The 21,956-nt window shown below is 42.2% G+C and overlaps 1 protein-coding gene and 1 long non-coding RNA gene across 9 annotated transcripts in view; one reads left to right on the top strand and one right to left on the bottom strand.

Annotated features, from left to right (window-relative positions):
- The first annotated feature begins 93 nt into the window (after nucleotides 1-93).
- On the top strand, nucleotides 94-19,964 carry LOC125120220 (uncharacterized). Of its 5 annotated transcripts, none has more exons than XR_007133282.1 (6): nucleotides 94-198; nucleotides 2,965-3,127; nucleotides 4,362-4,536; nucleotides 8,822-9,141; nucleotides 12,961-13,191; nucleotides 19,843-19,964. It is a non-coding gene; the product is annotated as an uncharacterized LOC125120220 (long non-coding RNA). The 5 variants fall into 5 exon arrangements; XR_007133281.1 differs by lacking the exon at nucleotides 8,822-9,141 and adding an exon at nucleotides 737-1,032; XR_007133283.1 differs by lacking the exon at nucleotides 8,822-9,141 and adding an exon at nucleotides 997-1,032 and having other exon boundaries at nucleotides 95-198.
- Nucleotides 18,355-21,956, bottom strand: part of ELP1 (elongator acetyltransferase complex subunit 1) — a 75,927-nt gene continuing 72,325 nt past the window's right edge. For all 4 annotated transcript variants that reach the window (XM_047768105.1, XM_047768107.1, XM_047768106.1 and 1 more), the window contains one exon: nucleotides 18,355-19,999. In XM_047768105.1, the coding sequence (XP_047624061.1) occupies nucleotides 19,932-19,999 (68 nt within the window). In that variant the 3' untranslated portion in view covers nucleotides 18,355-19,931. The remainder of the gene's footprint in view (nucleotides 20,000-21,956) is intronic.

Raw genomic sequence — 21,956 nt, 5'->3', positions numbered from 1 at the left:
CTTCTGACGCTCAGGCTCCCCCTACCGGGGGCCAATTACTGTGCTTTGCTGTCTGACGTCAAAACGGCAGTCAAATACGATTGGCTTGGCAGGGGGACGTAGGGATGGGGGCGGAAGCCCGCTGGGCTTCACACTTTATTTTGCGGTTCGGTGAAGAAGGGTGGGATGCTCTCCCTGCCTGGTGCCTTCGCTCTCGAGGTGCGCGGTCTGAGTCTCGCTTAAGCTGCTCGCTTGTTTGCCCTGATGGTCCTCTCCCCCGCCTCAGCCACTACCCGAGGGAGTCGCGCGGGCTGGCGGCCCGGAGACACAGTGCGGGCCTCTGAAGCTCAGGAGCAGTGGGTTGAGAGGCACAGGAGCAACCCCAGGGCGGACCCAGGGCTGTTTAGGGGCCCTCAATGCTGCGTAGATGAGGCTTGGAGCGATTTAGCCGCTAGGGTGGGGGAGCGCAGAAGCGTGCTTTTATATATATGCTTTGAAAAAAATCCAAGCTATCTGTATAGAATTAGATCTAAATTAAAAGTCTGCCTGGTATAATGTAGGTTTGAATAATTACCAGAAGTTCTTGAATGTATATGTCATGAAAGCCTACAAAATCACTGTCTGCCTTGCTTCTCTTCCTCACTTTCATGTGCGTGATCCTGCCTTCCTGTTAACCCGTATTATATGTTCTCTCATACTAAGCTTAACTTTTTCTTTTTCTTTTTTTTTTTTTTTTTTTTCCGATGGCTGCATCCAGGCCTATGGAAGTTTCCGGGCCAGGGATTGAATTCCAGTTTTAGCTGCAACCAGAGCCGCAGCTGTAGTAACGCTGGGTCCTTTAACCCACTGCACCTGCAGGATCGAACTCTCACCTCCTGCAGCGAAGCAAGACGCTGTAGTCGTATTTTTCACCCAGTGTGCCAGGGTGGGAGCAACTGCGCTTGACATTTTATCCACTGTGTAGTATAAGAATAGACTCGTGTTTACTCTTTCATTGTCATTTGTATGAAATGCAAGATGACAGAATTCACCTTGGAGTAAGGAGCCAATAAGGTAAGCATGGTCTGTGTGATTGTCACCCCTAACGTAATTTAGAGATGTCCACTTGTAAAACTTACAGGGATCTGGATATAATTATCCAGCAGATTAGCTTTTTTTTTTTTTTCTTTGTAGGTGATGCTATGCATTAAAATTGTCTAATTTAGCCAAACCAAAGCAGGTTTTTCTCTTAATCCTTCTTTTCTCACCTTTTCTATTGCCTTGGTGAAAACCAGACCAGGAAAGTGGTGTTATGTGAAGTAGGTTATATTGGATTTCAAGCTCCTGAAATTGGTCATCATTTTGAAGTGTACTGTTGTAATTTCATAGTGACTTCATTTCTTCCTGAGAACAATAAATGTTTTTCTTTAGTCCTACCTCTCATTTCAATTTTTTTTTCTTTTACAGCCACACCTGCACCATATGGAGGTTCCCAGGCCAGGGGTCAGTCAGAAATGCAACTTTGGCCTAAGCCACAGCCACAGAAACACCTGATCCCAACAACATCTGCAGCCCATGCTGTAACCTACGATAGCAATAGATCCTTAACCCTGTGAGCCAGGCCAGGGATCAAACCCACATACTCACAAAGACAACATTGAGTCCTTAACCTGCTGAGCTGCAAGGAATTCTTCGATTTTAGTTTTTTTTAAATGATAGTAAAGTCAGTTTGTATATAAATATAGCTGTAATATTAAAGTAATTTTATTTCAGTTAATTTCACCTATCAGTATATATATGTGTGTTTTTTTGTTTTTTTTGGGGGGGGTGTTTTTTGCGTTTTAGGGCCACACTGCAGCACATTGAGGTTCCCAGGCTAGGGGTCGAATCGGAGCTGTAGCCACTGGCCTACACCAAAGCCACAGCCACACAGGATCCCAGCTGTGTCTGCGACCTACACCACAGCCCACAGCAATGCCAGATCCTTAACCAGATCCTTAACTGAGCAAGGCCAGGGATCGAACCATCTGTGAGGACATGGATGCTAATCAGATTCATTAACCACTCAGCCATGATGGGAACTCCCAATTTTTAAATGACTGTATAAATCAAGTTAGAAAGACATGCTCATACGCAAAAATAAAACAGTTTTCTTGGAGTTCCTGTTGTGGCGCAGTGGAAACAAATTCGACTAGTAACCATGAGGTTTAAGGTTTGATCCCTGGCCTCACTAACTGGGTTAAGGATCCAGTATTGCCGTCAGCTATGGTGTAGGTCTCAGACTTGGCTTGGATCCTGCTTTGCTGTGGCTGTGATGTAGGCTGGCAGCTGTAACTCCGATTCGACCCCTAGCCTGAGAACCTCCATATGCTGTCGTCGCAGCCCTAAAAACCAAAAAAAAAAAAAGTTTTCTCATTCATTGTGTTCTCAACTTCTGTGCAGAATAACTGATGTTAAATATCTTTTCTCTCTCTTTTTGGGGCTGAACTTGTGGCATATGGAGGTTCCCAGGCTAGGGGTCAAATCAGAGCTGTAGCTGCTGGTCTATGCCACAGCAACGCCAGATCTGAGCCGCTTCTGCAACCTACACCACAGCTCACGGCAATGCTGGATCCTTAACCCACAGATCGAGGCCAGAGATCAAACGGACAACCTCATAGATGCTAGTCAGATTCGTTTCTGCTGAGCCATGACGGGAACTCCCTGATGTTAAATCCTTTTTGAAGAAAAAAACCTCTGACATTGACAATCTTACCTCTTGCAGAGAATGAGAAAGTAAAATAAATTCCACAGCCTCAATCTGTAGACCTTAGATTTACATAATTTGTTAGCTTGTCACTCATTTTTGTTGGATTCAGATTAGATCTTTTTTTTCCTTGGTTTTTCTAACTCCTCTGCTCCCTGGACCATTTTGCTTGTATCGGAGCATCATTATTCACCAGTAAACTGAGTCTCTTTCTCAGAGAAATGAGGCTTCATCAAGGGATATGCGTCCTTTCCTTTCAGGAGTCGCTTCGTCATGAGGAATCTAAAGTTGCTTCGGACCCTGGAGTTCAGGGACATTCAGGCTCCCGGGAAACCTCAGTGCTTCTCTCTCCGAGGTGAACAGGGAACAGTGCTCATTGGCTCGGAACATGGACTGGTAGAGGTAGACGCTGTCACGAGAGAGGTGAGTGAGTGGTGAGAATGCTGGCACTTGGCCTGCCTCTTGAGTAGGCTTCTTCCAAACTTGCTTCCCCAAATAGTCTTCACTTTCAATCTTTCTGAATTCATTTCCCCCCAGATAAATATCCCCTTTGCTTTATAGTGATGGCATATTAGACATAACTGAAATCATACCCTGTCTTTTACTGTTTCTATTTTAATGTAAGTTGGCACAAGTCTGACTTTATACTTTGTGGAGCCAGCCTACTTTTTGCCTTTTCTATCATGTAAATACTGTTTATAATAGTTCCCAAGTGGGAATGAAAATTGCCTGGAGAACTTTATAAAACTGTTTTCAGGGAGTTCTCATCGTGGCTCAGTGGTTAACGAATCCGACTAGGAACCATGAGGTTGCGGGTTCAATCCCTGGCCTTGCTCAGTGAGTTAAGGATCCGGCGTTGCTGTGAGCTGTGGTGTAGGTTGCAGACGCTGCTTGGATCCCTCATTGCTGTGGCCGGTGGCTACAGCTCTGATTCGACCCCTAGCCTGGGAACCTCCATATGCCGTGGGAACGGCCCAGAAATGGCAAAAAAGACAAAAAACAAAACAAAACTGTTTTCAGTCTCCATCCCATACCAACTAAATCAGAATCTTAACTTCTGAGCATATGGATATTTCAAAGCTCTTTGGGTTGATTGTGATATTTTTCCTTACTTATATTTTGCTACTAATGTATATAGGTGATTACTTTTTTTTTCTTTCGTCTTTCTAGGGCTGCACCCGCGGCATAGGGAGGTTCCCAGGCTAGGGTCCAGTCAGACCTGTAGCCACCAGCCTACATCACAGCCACAGCAACACCAGATCCGAGCCGCATCTGCAACCTACACCACAGCTCCCAGCAACGCCGGATCCTTAACCCACTGAGCGGGGCCAGGGATCGAACCCATGTCCTCACGGATACTAGTTGGGTTCATTATGCTGAGCCCCACCGGGAACTCTGCTTCTCTTTTTATTGAACATTTTAAAAGAGGCCAGGCTTTTCTTTTGTGTTTGCTTGGCAAAAATGTCATGTTCACTGTTTTTGTGTTAACGATAGTAGAGTTGTGTGGTGTTTCTCAAATAAAAGTTTAGATTTTAATCTAGGACAAAACCATTTTTGAAAGTTATATTATTAAAGAAGTAATAAATTATTTTATTTCTTGAAATGTGAATTGTTCTTGAAAGTAGATTAACTTAATTTGCTTATGTTTTGGTGAAAGATGAAAAGTGTTTTGGTGAAAGGTGAAAGATGGAATTCCTTTGGTAGCTGAAGGCTTCCTCCCAGAGGTTGGAAGTGGCTGCATCGTTCGTATCCAGTACTTGCTGAATCAAGAGTCTGTGTGTGTGGCCACAGCCTCTGGCGCTGTCATACTTTGCAATTTCAACACACAGCAGGTGAGTGGAAGAGACCAGTGAGGTGGAAATCTCAGCCTCTGCAAATGCTCTTTTTGTTTTGTGTCCCTTATTTTTCAGAGAACTTCAAAGTAGCAAGAGCCGTAATATTTTAGCATGTTGCAAATTAGAGTCTTTGCACAATGTGATTCTTTACAGAAAATTGTTGGCTGGGCTTTAGCTATGTTTCAGGATTCTTCTAAAACTCAGTTTTGTCTGCTGCATGTTTTAATCAGAATATTTGAAATAGGAACTTAAACCTCAAACCAGGCCACTCTTGTGTGGTGTAGCTCACCTCTCAGGAGACTCTGAGCCTGAGTTGTAACCTTTATATCTCATTTTAGGAAGTCTTTGAAATGTTGAAATGGTTTATGTTTTCTGTTCTGGATGCTGAGTAGCCTCTCCTTGAGGGCTAACTTGAGAGTCCCTGGAACCTCAGGTGCTAAGGTGATGCGCTCTCATGATACGTACATTTTATGATGACAGAGGAGATGGATTTCAACCATTTGCCTCTTTCTCTACTCTGGCATAAGGCTGTTTCTGGATTTCCATCCTCACCTCCTGACAGCTTTTTTAAGCTTCATTGATGACTCCCTCAGTTGGGTTCGCTCTCCCATTTTTTTAAGGCAGTGAATTTTATTATATTTACAGTTGTACAACCATCATCACAACCCAATTTTACAGCATTTCCCTCCCAAACCCCCAGCCCATCCCTCGCCTCTCTCTGACCCGTTGCCTTTGGTAACCATACATTTTTGAAAGCCTGTGAGTCACTTTCTGCTCTGAAAACAAGTTCTTTGTATCCTTTTTTTAGATTCCACATTAAGTGACAGCATATGACGTGTGTCTCACTGTCTAACTTCACTTAGCATGGTCCTTTCTAGGTCCATCCATGTTGCTGCAAATGCCATTATTTCATTCCCTTTTTTTTTTTTTTAATTTCATTCCTTTTTATGGGGAGTGAAATTCCACTGCGTATATGTACTACATCTTTATCCTTTCTTCTGTCGATGGACTTTAGGTTACTTCCGTGTCTTGGCTATTGTATACAGTGCTTCAGTGAACACTGGGGTACGTGTATATTTTCGAGTCATGGTTTTCTCTGTATAGATGCCCGGGAGAGGGATTGCTGGATCAAATGGTAATTCTATTCTTAGTTTTCTGAGGAGTCTCCATCCTGTTTTCCATAGTGGTTGCACCAATTTACATTCCCACCATCAGCGTAAGAGGGTTCCCTTTTCTTCACACCCTCTCCAGGACTTATTGTTTGTAGACTTTGTGATGATGGCCATTCTGGCTCGTGTAAGGCCATTTTGATTTGCATTTCTCTACTAATGAGTGATGTTGAACATCTTTTCATGTGTTTTTTGGCCATCTGTCTGTCTTCTTTGCAGAATTGTCTGTTTAGAACTTGTACTCATTTTTTGTTGGGGTGTTTGTTTTTTTGGTATTGAGCTGCAGAAGGTGTTTATATATTTTGCAGATTAATTGCTTGTCTGTCGCTTCATTGGCAAATATTTTCTCCCATTCTGTGGGTTGAGTTTTCGTTTTGTTTAGGGTTTCCTTTGCAATGCAAAAACTTTTTGTTTTAATTAGGTCCCATTTGGTTATTTTTGTTTTTTATTGTCATTACTGTAGGAGGTGTATCTGAGAAGATGTTGCTGTGGGTTTATGTCAGAGAGTGTTCAGCCTATGTTTTCCTCTAGGAGTTTTATAGTATCTGGCCTTGTATTTAGGTCTTTAATCCATTTTGGGTTTTTTTGCTTTTTTTAGGGCTGTATCCATGGCATATGGAGGTTCCCAGGCTAGGGGTCGAATCAGAGCTACAGCTGCTGGCCTACACCACAGGCACAGCAATGCAGTATCTGAGCCACGTCTGTGACCTATACCATAGCTCTTGACAATGCCGGATCCTTAACCCACTGAGCAAGGGCAGGGATCGAACCCTCAACCTCATGGTTCCTAGTCGGATCTGTTTCCTTTGCACCACAACAGGAACTCCTGTTCATTTGCTTCTTTAGTTTTTCCTTCCTTACACACGTGCAGGGGAAATTCCTAGGCTAGGAGTAAATCAGAGCTGCAGCTGCCAGCCTACACCACAGCCACAGCCACTTGGGATCTAAGCTTCATCTGCAAGCTACACCACAGCTCATGGCAATACCAGATCCTTAACCGACTGAGCGAAGCCAGGGATCCAACCCACATCCTCATAGTTAATAGTCTGGTTTGTTACCTCTGAGCCACAATGGGAACTCCTAATCCATTTTGAGTTTATTTTTGTGTATGGTGTTAGGGAGTGTTCTAATTTCATTCTTTTACATGTAGCTGTCCAGTTTTCCCAGTGCCACTTATTTAGGGACTGTCTTTTCTCCACTGTATATTCCTGGCTCCTTTGTCATAGATTAGTTCACCGTAAGTACATGGGTTTAATTTTGGGCTTTCTATCCTATTCTACTCATCTATATTTCTGTTTTTGTGCCAGTACCATACTGTTTTTTTTGGTCTTTTTTTTGCCTTTTCTTGGGCCACTCCCGTGGCATATGGAGGTTCCCAGGCTAGGGGTCCAATTGGAGCTTTAGCCGCTGGCCTACGCCAGAGCCACAGCAACCTGGGATCCGAGCTGCGTCTGCAACCTACACCACAGCTCACAGCAACGCCGGATCCTTAACCTACTGAGCAAGGCCAGGGATCGAACCCTCAACCTCATGGTTCCTAGTCGAATTCGTTAACCACTGAGCCACAATGGGAACTCCCAGTACCATACTGTTTTGAAAACTGTAGCTTTATAATACAGTCTGAAGTCAGGGAGCTTGATTGCTGCAGCTCCATCTTTTTCCTCAGGATGGCTTTGGCTATTTTGGGTCTTTTGTGCTTCCAGACAAACTTTAAAATATTTTGTAGTTGTGTTCCTTTTGAAACATTGATGTGTTAACAGAGTCATATTACTAATCGTAGGATAATAATAGCAGCAGCTGACCTTTATTAAATGTTTACACTGTGCTGGGCACTTTTTCAAGTGTTCTTCATGCAAAATTATATTTAATCTTCACTACAACCTGATGAAGTAGGTTGCTTTCCCATTCTTTTTTTTTTGTTTTTTTTCAGGGCCATACCCGAGGCATATGGAAGTTCCCAGGTTAGGGGTTGAATCGAAGCTGCAGCTACCAGCCACACCACAGCAACAGGGGATCTGGGCCACCTCTGTGACCTACACCACAGCTCAGGGCAGCACTGGATCCCTGACCCACTGAGCAAGGCCAGGGATCAAACCTGCATCCTCCTGGATACTAGTCAGATTCTTTTCCAATGTGCCACAATGGGAACTCCCTGTTTTCCCATTCTTTAGAAGAGGAAATTGAGACACAGAGAGCTTAAATGACTAGGTCAAGGTCAAACAGTTATCAGGTGGCATTTGAACCCTGGCAGTCTAAATCTTGCACCTTTGCTTTTAACGGTTCCGTTTAGTACAATAACAAATGTTACCCTCAGTTCATTGTGAGAAATATCAAAGCCATCTTTTTAAAAAATACAGCTTAATTAGTATTTCTCACACTTACAAAAGGTATGCTTTTACTTTCAAGACATCTTGTGGAGTTATTTCCTAAATCCTGAGCTGCTCCAGTCCATCCATCTCTCTCAGATGCTGCTGATCCTCCCTATTTGTGGCATCACAGTGTCTGCAGACAATCCATGTTCCCTGCTGTGCCTTATAAGACCTCTCACTGTCCCCAAATTCCTTTTTGTAGTCTCTCCTCCTGCCTCCATCATCCTTTGTATACATATGCTTTATGCTCTAGGTGCAGCTGACTTTTAGCTGCTCTTTTTATACATTGGTGCCTTGATGCCATATAACCACTCCCCCCCACCCCCCCAGTCTCTTCCTTCTGGCCTTATTGCTGCCCTTCAAAGCTCCTCCTTAAGAAGCTTTCCTAGACTCCCCTGGTCCATTTGTCATTCTCTGCTCTGAGCCCCCACTTAATTCCCAGAGTCCTGAGCAACAGCCCTGATCCCACCATAGAGGCATCTTTTATCTCCTTAATGAGAAGAAGGGAGCAGTCATGGTCCCTTCCAGTCCCTGTGGTCCCTGTCCTACCTGGTCTCTTAACACCTGTTACTGAATAAATGTTTACTGATTAAATTCACTTTTGGGTGTTTTTGTGGGTAATTTTTTGGATTAAGACCATAGTAAATATTTACTGAGGTGCTTATATTTTCATATTTCTGTTAACATTTTGTATTTTTCTTTTTCCTCGCTCTCTTTTTTTATGGCGGCACCTGGGGCACATAGAAGTTTCCAGGCCAGGGGTTGAATTGGAGCTGCAGCTGCGGGCCTGTGTTGGAGCCATAGCAACCCCAGATCTCAGCCCTATCAGAAACCTAAGTTGCAGCTTGTGGCACTGTTGGATCCTTAACCCACTGAGCAAGGCCAGGGGTTGAACCTGAATCCTTATGGACACTCTGTTGGGTTCTCAACCTGCCGAGTCACAACGGGAACTCGTATGAACATTTTAAAATGTCTCTCTCGGCTGGAATGTGTTGGAAATGTTGCTATTGGCATCTCTGTCATGAATCGGAATCCTGACCAAGAACTGGTGCTTTTTGCCACAGGTAAGCTTGTCACTGGTCTCTTGAACTCTTGACTTTTACAAAACATGACCCCTAATATCTCACAGGCTTACCGACGTAAGTTTTAAGGTGCCCTGGTTTCAGAACTATTTTTTTTTTTTTTGGAACAAGGTTACAGCATGACAATCTAGAAGGAATGTGTTGTTTCTGACTCGTTTTATTTTCTTAATTTAGTGTTTCAGAATGTTCCTGCTAAGTCCATAGTTACAGTTAAAACTGTCAGCAGTATTTATTTTAACCCACTCTAAGAGGACAAGTTGTTTTATAAACTAAACTAATTCTACAAACCTCTCTGCCAGTCCCATATTTTTTTTCCCTTTAAGTCTTTTCATCTCAGATGAGTTTTGTAAACAAGCACCCCAGTGAGGTAGATGAAGAGATATTTTGGGGACTAAATTGTTGAAGTTAGAGGAGGAGGCCTATGTGGACTTTCCTGTTAGCTTGACATACATAAATAGCTGAGAATGAGCACTGGGGACTTATCCAGTCAAAACCTTTTTTTTTTTTTAAATGACAGTCAAAACCTTTTGAATGAATTCTGTCTTTTCTCTTCAGACTACAAACTCCTCCACTCCAGCTGTGTAGCTTCCAGTCCTGTAGATATTTCTGAAATGGCAGATTTGCTAAATGAGAACAAAAATCATTGTTTGTGCTCCTCCAAGGTCAACAGACCCTAATTATGATGACAGAAGACTTTGAACCAATCATGGAACAGCAAATCCACCAGGATGATTTTAGTGAAGGCAACTACAGCTTTGTTTGTAACATTTTGTGACTTTTCTTGCGCATAAATAGGCACACCATAAGCCCAAATAACTATGAAGCATAAATCCTGGCTTAATTAAATGCCTGATAGCCCAGTTCCTTCAGTCCCTTTATTTGTTTATTTATTGCCTTTTGTCCTTATAGGGCCGCACCCACGGCATATGGAGGTTCCCAGGCTAGGGGTCTAATTGGAGCTGTAGCTGCCAGCCTACACCATAGCCACAGCAACTCAGGATCAGAGCCGAGTCTGCGACCTACACCACAGCTCACGGCAATGCCGGATCCTTAACCCACTGAATGAGGCCAGGGATCGAACCTGCAAACTCATGGTTCCTAGTTGGATTTGTTAACCACTGAGCCACGATGGGAACTCCCCTTCAGTCCATTTTAGATCTTAAAAGGCATGCATCTCTTGTACCCCTCCAAGTCTGAGAGCTGGCTTTGTCAATAACCTGGGAATGGGCTTAAGGTCATTGGCAAGTTGGACAGGCACAGTTAGGGGACTTGAAAAGGACTGTACTAACTAGAATAAGAGCATTTCTGAGTTAAATTTTGGGGAGAAAACAAGAGAGGTGGGCTAGAGGGCTGATTTTTGTTTCTACTGATTAGAACTGAATTTTCAGCAGAACCATCAGATTGCTTTCTTGATTAGATCTAGCTGAAGTGCTGTGGGCCTCAGGTTGCGGAGATGCTTATGGAGAATAAGAAGCTCTGGCCCACTTGAGGGCACCAGGTAGCTGCCTGACTGAGGAGTGGGATTGGGGAGACAGTATTTTAACTTTATGCTACAGTTTATCATATCTTATGCTGTTAAAGTTTTGTAATTTTTAAATTATCATTAGCGTTGCACTAAACATCTTTTTTTTCCATAAATCTTTCACTTATTTTCTGAGTGGCTTTCAGATTTTTTTTTTTTTAATGGCCACACCCACATCATATGGAAGTTCAGGGGCCAGGGATTAAGTCTGAGCTGCAGCCGCAAGCCTTTAACGCACTGTGCTGGGCCAGGGATTGAACCTACACCTCTGCAGTGACCAGAGCTGCTGCAATCAGATTCTTAAACCACTACACCACAGCAGGACAGACTTTTTAATCAATAGAACGTGAATTGCAATGTTACCAGGAAGCTCATCCATTTCAACACAGTGGTTCTTAACCCTGGCTGCACCTTTAGGAAAAAAAAAATGCTATCCAGGCCGCATCCCAGAGTTGCATTCTGTCTGCTATAATAATGTGGACTATACATCGGTATTTAATTTTCCTTAAAAAAAGGTTCCAGGTGGTTTTTACTTTATATTTTATTATTTTAATTTGGCTTTTCAGGGCCTCACTGTCAGCATATGGCAATTCCCAAGCTCAGAGCTACAGCTGCCAGCCACGGCAACTTGGGATCCAAGCCATGTCTCACAGCTCACGGCAACGCCGCACCCTTAACCCACCGAGTGAGGCCAGGGATCAAACCGGCCTTCTCATGGATATTAGTCACGTTCTTAACTGGCTGAGCCACAGCAGGAACTCCCTCAGGTGGTTTTTAATGTGCAGCCAGAATTGAGAATCACTGATTAACCCCAGAATTGGGACCCACTGATTAACTAGGTGTCAAGGGCTGGCCCTATGATGTGCTCCGATAAAAGTGTTGGTATAAGAACAGCTACCCCGTCTGTCCTCACAGAGCAGAAGTGTGTGGTCTAACTTAACCCAGAGCTAGAGAGAAGTATAGTAATAGCCAGGTTAGAGAACTAGGTTGGATTTACTGTGACTGCTGAGGGATGAGTTAGTGATCAGGGAGATGTTTAAAGAAAGGAAATTCTTGGGAGTTCCTGCTGTGGCTCAGTGGGCTCATGATCTGACTTGGCTCTGTGGAGGCACTGGTTCCATCCCTGGCCCAGCAGCTATGGCATAGGTCACAGCTCCTGCTGGGATTTGATCCCTGGCCCAGGAACTTCTATATGCTGCAGGTGCGGCCAAAAAAGGAAAAAAAAATTCCTTAATGAAAGTGTTATTTAATAAAGGTTGGCTTTGGCATGATTAGGTCTTTTTTCCAACTTTATTGAGGTATAACTGAGATGTAGTGTGTATGTTCAGGAGGTACAATATCTGTACTGTGAAATGTTTACCACAGTAAGTTTGGTTAACTCATTCTTCATATAATTAAGATTTTTTTTTTTTTCTTTTTAGGGCCACACTTGTGGCATATGGAGGTTCCCAGGCGAGGGGTCCAATCAGAGCTACAACCACTGGCCTGCACCACAGCCACAGCAATGTGGGATCCGAGCTGTGTCTGCGACCCACACCACAGCTCATGGCAACGCCTGATCCTTAACCCATCGATCAAGGCCAGGGATTGAACCTGTAACCTCATGGTTCCCAGTCGGATTCATTTCTGCTCCACCACGACAGGAACTTCTAATTATGATTTTTATCATTGTTACTGTGAGAACACTTAAGTTCTCCTCTCAGGGCAACTTCAGGTATACAATACAGGATTTTTAACTGTAGTCACTATGCTATAGATTAACTCCCTGGAACTTGGAAAGTTTCTACTCTTATCAGCTTCTTCCTATTTCCTTCACCCTTTAGATTTAGATCTTGTTCTTTTAATAGTTGTTGCAAGGGTACCTGCATGTAAAATACCTGGAAGAAAATACTGAGCATTTTAAGTGTAATACATCATGTGATGCTCATCTAGTGCTCAAGGATTGGGTGTTTTAGTACTTTTAATCTAATTCCCCAATTTTCTTCTTTCTAAGCCTTTACAAAACCACTCACTAAAGCTTTGTCCTGTGCTCGTAGCCTTCCATCCTCCTGATCATAAAGTTTGAAGGTAGCAGCGAAAATGAACATGTGTGCCTCTGACCTTTTTGATTTTTAACATTTCATCCTCGTGAAAAACTATCCTGTAACCATTATTGTTAACATGATTATCCTCACGAAGAGGCCGAGCAGAAAAGATCCTTTGAAAAAGAAAAGTGTCCCCATCCCTTCCTGGCGAGCGGTGTGAAGTCTGACAGCCTTCTGACCTCATTTCCCCTGCAGTTCAGCTCTGGACTGTTGGAAACTATCACTGGTATCTCAAGCAAAGCCTGCACTTCAGCTCCTGTGGGAAGAGCAAGATTGTGTCTCTGATGTGGGACCCGGTGGCCCCATACCGGCTGCATGTTCTCTGTCAAGGCTGGCATTACCTCTGCTATGAGTGGCACTGGACGACTGACCGGAGTTCGGGAGATAATCTGAGCGACATGGCCAACGTGGCTGTGGTGGATGGAAGTAAGGAGCTGGGGGGTGTGGCCATGGGGCTGGGAGGGGCCTGAGCCCAGGGCCTGCAGATGTGGAGGTGACACAGTAGGGGATTTGTATTTGATTGACTGATTTTGTATTTGACTGACTGACCCGGTTCTTGGTTTGTTTGTACTTACTTGTTGCCTTGGTTTTGATTGGGTGGGTCCTCTCCTGAGAACCAGGGTCCCTCTCTCCCACCACCTCCCCCAGCTCCCTATTGTGCTGCAACCATGGCCTTCACGTCATTTACTTATCTGGGCTTGGAAGTCATTGATATTTCCCACACTGGTTCGAGGAAGACAACAGTAGGCTTGTGGACTTAGTGTGTCAGCTTTGTCTTTGTGTCTTGACACAGGGTGCTGCTCATCTTGCTCTAGTCCACTGTAGTTCAGCTCTCCACTGTGTTGCTTTGTTTTTTAATCCTTCATTATATACCTTTGCAGTATGTTCAGTTCAGGTCACAGACATCTGCCTAGTAGGAGGATTGGGGTGGTGGTGTCTTAATCAGATTGAGGGTTTCTGTTTGGTGAGGGTGAAGTAATGGGAAAGGTGCAGTCCACTGAACAGACGAGCCTTTTTCTATTGCGGATGCATTAAGGAAAACTTGCTTCTCAGATGGTGATGTACTCATTTACGTTCTATGTAGCGATCACAACATTGATTTCACAGTCGCATAGAGGACTTGGGCAGATATGCCTTATTACCAAGTCCATGCCTAAGGGAAATGTGTGACGGATTTTGGTCTAGTCTGACTTGGTTGTAGGCCATTTAAAGCGAGAACTCTGACCTTTGGCCTTCTTGCTCTAGTTGCTGGCACCTGAAACTCCAAGCCTAGAGCTGCACTGCTCTAGGCCTGGAGGTGATACTAGCCACTGACTTTCCTTTCCTACACTGTATTTAAGCTTATTCTTGGTGAAAATGCCAACAACTTTTTAAAGAATTACTGCATATTTTCCACCATTTTAAATGTTTTATAATCTTATTAATTTATTGAAGTATCACTGAAATACAGTAATTTTAAAATTTTACTGAAATATAGTTGATTTACCATGTTGTGCTAAATGCTGCTGTACAGCAGTGACTCAGTTATACCTGTGTGTGTGTGTATACATATATTTCACATTATTCCCCATTATGGTTTATCACAGGATATCAAATCTAGTTCCCTGTGCTATACAGTATGACTTTGTTACTTATCCATCCTATATATGTTTGTCTCTTCCAATCCCAAACTCCCAATCTTTTCCTCCTCTACCCCCACTCACTGCAAACACAGGTCTGTTCTCTATTATGTTTATATGTTGTAGATAAGCTAACTTGTATTTTATTTTAGATTCTCCATATAAGTGATGTCATATGACATCTTTCAGATTTTGCTTAATATGATCGTCTCTTGGTCCATCTATGTTGCTACAAATGGCATTACTTCATTCTTTTTAATCGCCGAATAGTCTATTGTGCGCACCTGTGTGTCTACACATAGTGTATCTTTATCCATTCACCTGTCAACGGATATTTAGGCTGCTTCCATGTGTTGGCTACTGTAAACAGTGCTGCTATGAAGACAGTGGTGCATATATCCTTTCAAATTATAGTTTTGTCTGGGTATATGCCCAGGAGTGGGACTGCTAAATCATATAGCAATTCTATTTTTAGTTTTTTGAGGAAACTTCATACTGTTTTCCATAGTGGCTATACCAGTTTACATTCCCACCAGCAGTGCAGGAGGGCCCCCTCTTCTCCACACCCTCTCTAGCATTTACTTTTTTTTCTTGGTCTTTTTAGGGCTGTACCCTTGGCATATGGAGTTTCCCAGGCCAGGGGTCAAATCAGAGCTGTAGCTGCTGGCCTACACCACAGCCACAGCAACGCTGGATCCAAGCTGTGTCTGTGACCTACACCACAGCTCATGGCAATGCGGATCCGTAACCCACTGAGTGAGGTCAGGGATCAAACCCTTGTCCTCATGGGTCCTAGTTGGGTTTGTTAACCACTGAGCCTCGATGGGAACTCCTCTAGCATTTACTCTTTGTAGACTTTTTAATGACTATTCTGATTGATGTGAGGTGATACCTCATTGTACTTTTGGTTTGCCTTTCTCTAGTGATGTTGAACATCTTTTCATGTGTTTTTTTGGCATCTATATGTCTTCTGCCCATTTTTTTGATTGGGTTGTTTGGTTTTTTGATATAGAGATGTATGAGCTATTTGTATATTTTAGAGATTAATCCCTTATCAGTTGCTTCATTTGGAAAGATTTTCATTCTGTGGATGGTTTTCTGTTTTGCTTATGATTTTCTTTGCTGTGCAAAAAGCTTTTGAGTTTAAATAGGTCCCTCATTTTTATTTTCACTACTCTAGGATATAGGTCCTAAAAGATGCTGCTGTGATTTATGTCAGAGTGTTCTGCCTATGTTTTCCTCTAAGAATTTTATAGTATCTAGCTGTTTTATAGTGTCCAGCTTTAATCCACTTATTTTTGTGTGTGTTGTGTTCTAATTTCATCTTTTTATAATGTAGCTGTCCAGTTTTCCCAGTACCATTTATTGAAGAGAGTGTGTTTCTACCTCCTATGTCATAGATTATTTGACCATAGGTGCTTGGGTTTATTTCTGGGATTTCTGTCCTGTTCCACTGATATATATACTTCTGTGTCAGTACCATACTGTTTTGATGACTGTAGCTTTGTAGTATAGTCTGATGACAGGGAACCCTATTCTTCTAGCTTTGTTCTTCTTTCTCAGGATTGTTTTGGCTACTTTGGATTTTTGTGTTTCCATACAAATTTTAAAATTTTTGTTCGGTTTTTTTTGTTTTAGCTATTTCTTGGGCTGCTCCCACGGCATATGGAGGTTCCCAGGCTGGTGGTCAAATCAGAGCTGTAGCTGCCAGCCTACGCCAGAGCCACAGCAATGCGGTATCTGAGCCGTGTCTGCAACCTACACCACAGCTCACAGCAACGCCAGATCGTTAACCCACTAAGCAAGGGCAGGGACCGAACCTGCAACCTCATGGTTCCTAGTTGGATTCGTTAACCACTGCACCATGACGGGAACTCCTGTCCTGGTTCTTTGAAAAATGCCATTGGTAATTTTATAGGAATTGTATTGAACCTGTAGATTGCCTTGGATAGTATAGTAATTTTGACAATATTGATTCTTCTAATAATCCAAGAGTATGGTATATCTTTCCATCTGTTCCTGCCATCTTTGACCTCTTTCATCAGTCTCTTATAGTCTTTACCTTACATGTCTTTTGCTTCCTTAGGTTTATTCCTAGGTATTTTATTCTTTATGATGTGATGGTAAATGAAACTGTTGCCTTAATTTATTTTGCCTTTGTACTCACCACCTCTTCCCACAATTGCTGGTTTTGATGTCACATTTGTATATAGAAAATTTTCTACTTTTACTGTATGTTTGCCTTTGCCTGTGAGCTTTGCCGTTTGTAATTTTTCTTCTTTCTACCTGTGGCCTTTTCTGCCTAGAGAAGTTCCTTTAGCATCTGTTAGAAAGCTTGTTTGGTAGTGCTAAATTCTCTTAGCTTTTGCTTATTGGTTAAACTTTTGATTTCTGTCAAATCTGCACAGCTTTGCTAGGTTTCATCAAAAGAATGAAATTGGGGAGTTCCCGTTGTGGCACAGTGGTTAACGAATCCGACTAGGAACCATGAGGTTGCGGGTTCGGTCCCTGCCCTTGCTCAGTGGGTTAAGGATCTGGCGTTGCCGTGAGCTGAGGTGTAGGTCACAGATGCGGCTCAGATCCTGTGTTGCTGTGGCTCTGGCATAGGCTGGTGGCTACAGCTCCGATTCGACCCCTAGCCTGGGAACCTCCATATGCCGCGGGAGCAGCCCAAGAAATAGCAAAAAGACAAAATTAAAAAAAAAAAGAATGAAATTGTTGTCACAGATGTGGAAAAATAGGGACCCTTATATGTTGCTAGTGGGAATGTAAAAATTGTGCAGCTGCTACTGAAAAGTTTGGTGGTTCCTAAAAAAGATTAGTATTAACGTATGATTCAGCAATTCCACCCCCAAGTGTGTACTTGAGAAATGGAAACGTCAACAAGGACACTTGTACACAATTATAGAGCATAATTTATATAATAGGCGAAGGGTGGAAACAACCCAAAATGTCCATGAATGACAAGATCAGTGGATAGTCATATATGGATACACACAGATGTATATGTAGGTATACATGGAAAATTTTTAAATATGCAACAGTGCTAAGAAATTACCCAAGCTAATGAAAACACTAGCTTCTGCCTCAACTCTTTATTTATTGTTTTGTCTTTCGTCCTTTTAGGGCCACACCTGTGGCACTATGGAGGTTCCCAGGCTAGGAGTCTAAACAGAGCTGTTGCAATTGGCCTACACCACAGCTCACGGCAACACAAGATCCTTAACCCACTGAGGGAGGCCAGGGATCAAACCTGCAACCTCACGGTTCCTAGTTGGCTCCTAGTCCCACTGTGCCACAATGGGAACTCTGTGCCTTACTCTTTTAAAAAAGTGTTAATTTAAAATGCACTTGGGGAGTTCCCTTGGCTAACAAATCCGACAAGGAACCATGACGTTGCAGGTTTGATCCCTGGCCTTGGTCACTGGGTTAAGGATCTGGCGTTGCCATGAGCTATGGTGTGAGTCACAAATAAGGCTCAGATCTCATGCTGCTGTGGCTCTGGTGTAGGCCCGTGACTATAGCTCCGATTAGACCCCTAGCCTGGGAACCTCCATATGCCGCAGGAGCAACTCAAGAAAAGGCAAAAAGACAAAATAATAATAATAATAATAATAATAAAATGCACTTGGGCTGTAGGAGATAATCCTCAGCAAGTTTCCTCTTGATGTCTGGCACATCTGACCAAAGCTCACTCAACAGAAGCCACAAAATAACTAAGGCTTTCGTTATTTTTAGTTTTCAGTATCCTGTGGCATGTATTTGCTTTAGGAAGAGCTAGTATTTGAGGGAAGTTCTCTAGAACTAGAAATTGTTTCCCCAAATTAAGCATTAAATCATTCCTAGGAGTTTCTCTTTGCCCATGGCTAGCATTTCCCCCCATGATTTCATCCTTGGTTTTGCTTTTAATTTGGAAGGTCTACTCTTACTTGCTGCTTCTCCAAATGAATAAAATTCCATTGTGCCCAGATAAGAGAAACTGACAGTCATTTATATTCACAATTCTTTCTTGCTGCTTCGATACATTATTTCAAGGAAAGTGAACATCCATGAAAAGTCACACCATTGTCAACAGACACATTTACTTCTATTTCCAACCCATCAGCATGGGTCCCTTTACCGTCATGCATGGCAGGAGCAGTATCATATATTAAAATGTCATGTAGATTACCATGTTCATTAATCTATACCAAATAGTAGTCACGAAGCACGTGCAGTCTTTCACTGTTGGGCACTTAAGTACAGCAAACCCATTATGAGTAGGAATCAAAAGGTACATTTCTCCAAAGCAAGGTGTTACTTTTTCCTATTATTTTGTGAAAATTTTCAGACAACACAAGAAAGTTGAATTATATAGGGAACACACCTAGCTTCTATAGTTTATATATTTTGCCATATTTAGGGCGATTCTTTAATTACACAACTCTGTGTATGCCCATCTCTGAGGATGCAAAGCAGCACTTCGTGTTCATTTAACTGGAGTAATAAAAGGTCTGGTTCCGGAATTAAAAGCATGAAAGAAATGTTTAACTTTACCCAGAAGTCAGCCACGAAACTGCTGTCAAAATGAAGTGAGCTTTTTCTAGACTCCCCAAGAGAGAAAACATTCTCATTTCTTCCAAAGAAAGTAACTGAAAGAAAGTAACTGAAAGGTCAGTTAAGCACCATAACGAAAATAAATGACCTAGATACTGATAAAAAAACACTATGTTAAAAGAAGCAATATTGGGAGAAAAAGGAGTAACGTACAAAACTGTGCATACCATATGATGCACACTGCTCACCCTACCAAATGCGAACAATACTGTTTCAGAAATTCTAACACTGCAAACTCTAGCAACATTCACGGGCAGTAAAAATAGTCCCTGTGGACACTGTGGTGATAGGAGGTTCAAACCAGTTATAATTAGAAGTACATGACCTGGTAAGAGATTACAAAATAACTGCTGTCAGCATAGGAAAGCTTAGAATATGAAAAGGATGTATTTCACTTTTCATTCTGCTTTAGTTAAAAAGTGAGGAAGTCTGTAAGTGATTAAATATGACCATCTGTTGGAGATGTACCCATGCTGTTCATAAATAAAATGCTTTCTTTCCTCGAGGAACATAAAACAATTTAAAAACATGACTTTTTATGCTTTTGAGGTAGAAGTCACAAAACATTATTACCAATTAACTGAGGCACAAATCAATTTTGTGATTTGTCTAAGGTATGATTCAGACCTGTAGCTGGGAATTAAACCTGATGTTGATTAACATAAATACCAGAGATAGCTCTCAAAATCCGCACTAAATAAAAGAATAGTAATTTTCACAAAATGATGCTATTTTGGTTAAAGCTTAAAGTCTTGCTAATGATTAAAATTATACACAAAATAAAATAGAGTTGGCATCTGCTGAGGTGTGCTGTGCAGAGCAGCTCTCTGCAATGCTAAGTAGACCGTCCTCTTCTTCCCAGTTTCTGACAGCCAGGCTTCGAGGAATGAAGAGTGAAGAATGGAAGGAAAACAGTCTTCCTTGCCAGAGCCCTTCTAACTCGGGTGAGAGTCACTCTAGAAGGCTTAGTTTCCACTGGGTTCTTCTGTTGATCTTTGGTGGTAGGAAAAGGTCAGCATCTGAAAGAAAGGAAAGAGAAACTCTGACAGACATACTCTTTCTTGTGGTGGGAGCTGAGGCAGTAACTCTAAGCTAAAACTAGGTGAATGGGTTTTGCACCTATAACACAACCATCAGAACCGGAGTTCAGGTTGCTGTTACCCTAGCAACCTCCAGGTCAGAGCAAACTGAGCCTGGAGGCCCTGCCCCAAGAAGAGGAATTCCACTTCAACGTTTAAGCACATGGGAGGGTGATTCAAAGTGGAAGAATATTCTATATTTCAAATGGGAGAGGGTGGTGGTTGTGTGGGGTTGCAAGGCTGTATACATGCATTAAATTTCAACAAACTCTACACCTATGGAGTTCCCATTGTGGCCCAGGGGGTTAAGAATCTGACTAGTATTCATGAGGGATGGGGTTTTGATCCTAGCCACGCTCAGTGGGTTATGGATCCAGCACTACCACAAGCTGCAGCTTAGATCACAGATTTGGCTTGGATCCCGTGTTGCTGCGGCTGTGGTGTAGGCTGGCAGCTGTAGCTCTGCTTCAACCCCTAGTCCAGGAACTTGCAGATGCCACAGGTGTGGTCCTAAAAAGGGAAAAAAAAACCCTATACACCTAAAATCTGTACATTTTACTATATGTAAAAATTTAAAAAGTAGTGGCATGTATTAAATTAGTGGACAGAAAATACCTTATGATAAAAATTTCTGGAGTTCCCGTCGTGGCGCAGTGGTTAACGAATCTGACTAGGAACCATGAGGTTGCAGGTTTAATCCCTGGCCTTGCTCAGTGGGTTGACGATCCGGCATTGCCGTGAGCTGTGGTGTAGGCTGCAGATGCAGCTCGGATCCCACGTTGCTGTGGCTCTGGCGTAGGTCAGTGGCTACAGCTCCGATTCGACCCCTAGCCTGGGAATCTCCATATGCCGTGCGAGCGGCCCAAGAAATAGCAAAAAGACAAAAAAAAAAAAAATTTCTACAAACACACTGATAAATAGAATTGAAACTACTTAAAATAAACGGAAGAGACTGATGATAGTTGGGGGAAATTTATCACTGTTAGATAAAATTACCAGGCCCTTTTTTAGTTAGATTTACAGAGTCTCTTATCTAAGTAGGACTCAAATATAGGAAGTAGATACATGAGAAAATATGTTTATATAAAGATGTTCTTTCTTAGCATTATTCATGATAAATTTCCAACAGTTCATCTATACATATGAGCCATCAGACATTAAAAATTTGTAATGATATTAAAAATGTGAAAAAAGTGCTCAAAATGTTCAAAAAACATGGTTTTCATTATACATATATACGTACATGAACACACGATTAGAAATAAAATTTTGACATACTTTTCTGTACAATTCAGATTTTCTCTACTAATCATACCAGTTTTACTGTTTCACATACAATTACTACTCTCTACCCACCAAAGAAAAACTATATAGACAAAATGACAAGAGATTTTGTTGAAGGATACTGAAAAAGGCAACTTGAATAGATTCACTGTCAACAAGCCCCATTAATTTCATGTTAAATAGTTACTAAATTCTGAATGAGACTTAATCTTTTTAAAAAAGAAGCAAATCATGAAAACAGTCTATCTTATTTTTAAAAGGTATAACTACAACCATATTTGATTCTTAGACTTAAGAATAAATGCCAAATATTGACTTAGGGAGCAGCATATGGAGGTTCCTGTGCCAGAGATCAAATGGGTGTGGAAACTGTGACCTAAGCCACAGCTGCAGCAATGCCAGATCCTTAATCCAGTGTGCCGGGCCAGGAATGGAACTTGTGCCTTCAGAGATAAGCTGGATCATGAAACCCCTGCGCTGCAGCAGGAACTCCAGGAGAAATTATTCCGACAAACGGTATGACAGCAGGACATCTTTTTCACATTGCCATGTATGAATTCACAGCACAAAGAGAGTCACTTCACAAAAGTACTTTTGAGGGCTTTATCAGTGT

This window comes from Phacochoerus africanus, chromosome 2 (assembly GCF_016906955.1).
Source record: "Phacochoerus africanus isolate WHEZ1 chromosome 2, ROS_Pafr_v1, whole genome shotgun sequence".
Taxonomy (NCBI): Eukaryota; Metazoa; Chordata; class Mammalia; order Artiodactyla; family Suidae; genus Phacochoerus; species Phacochoerus africanus.
This window is presented reverse-complemented; position numbering and strand designations above follow the sequence as displayed.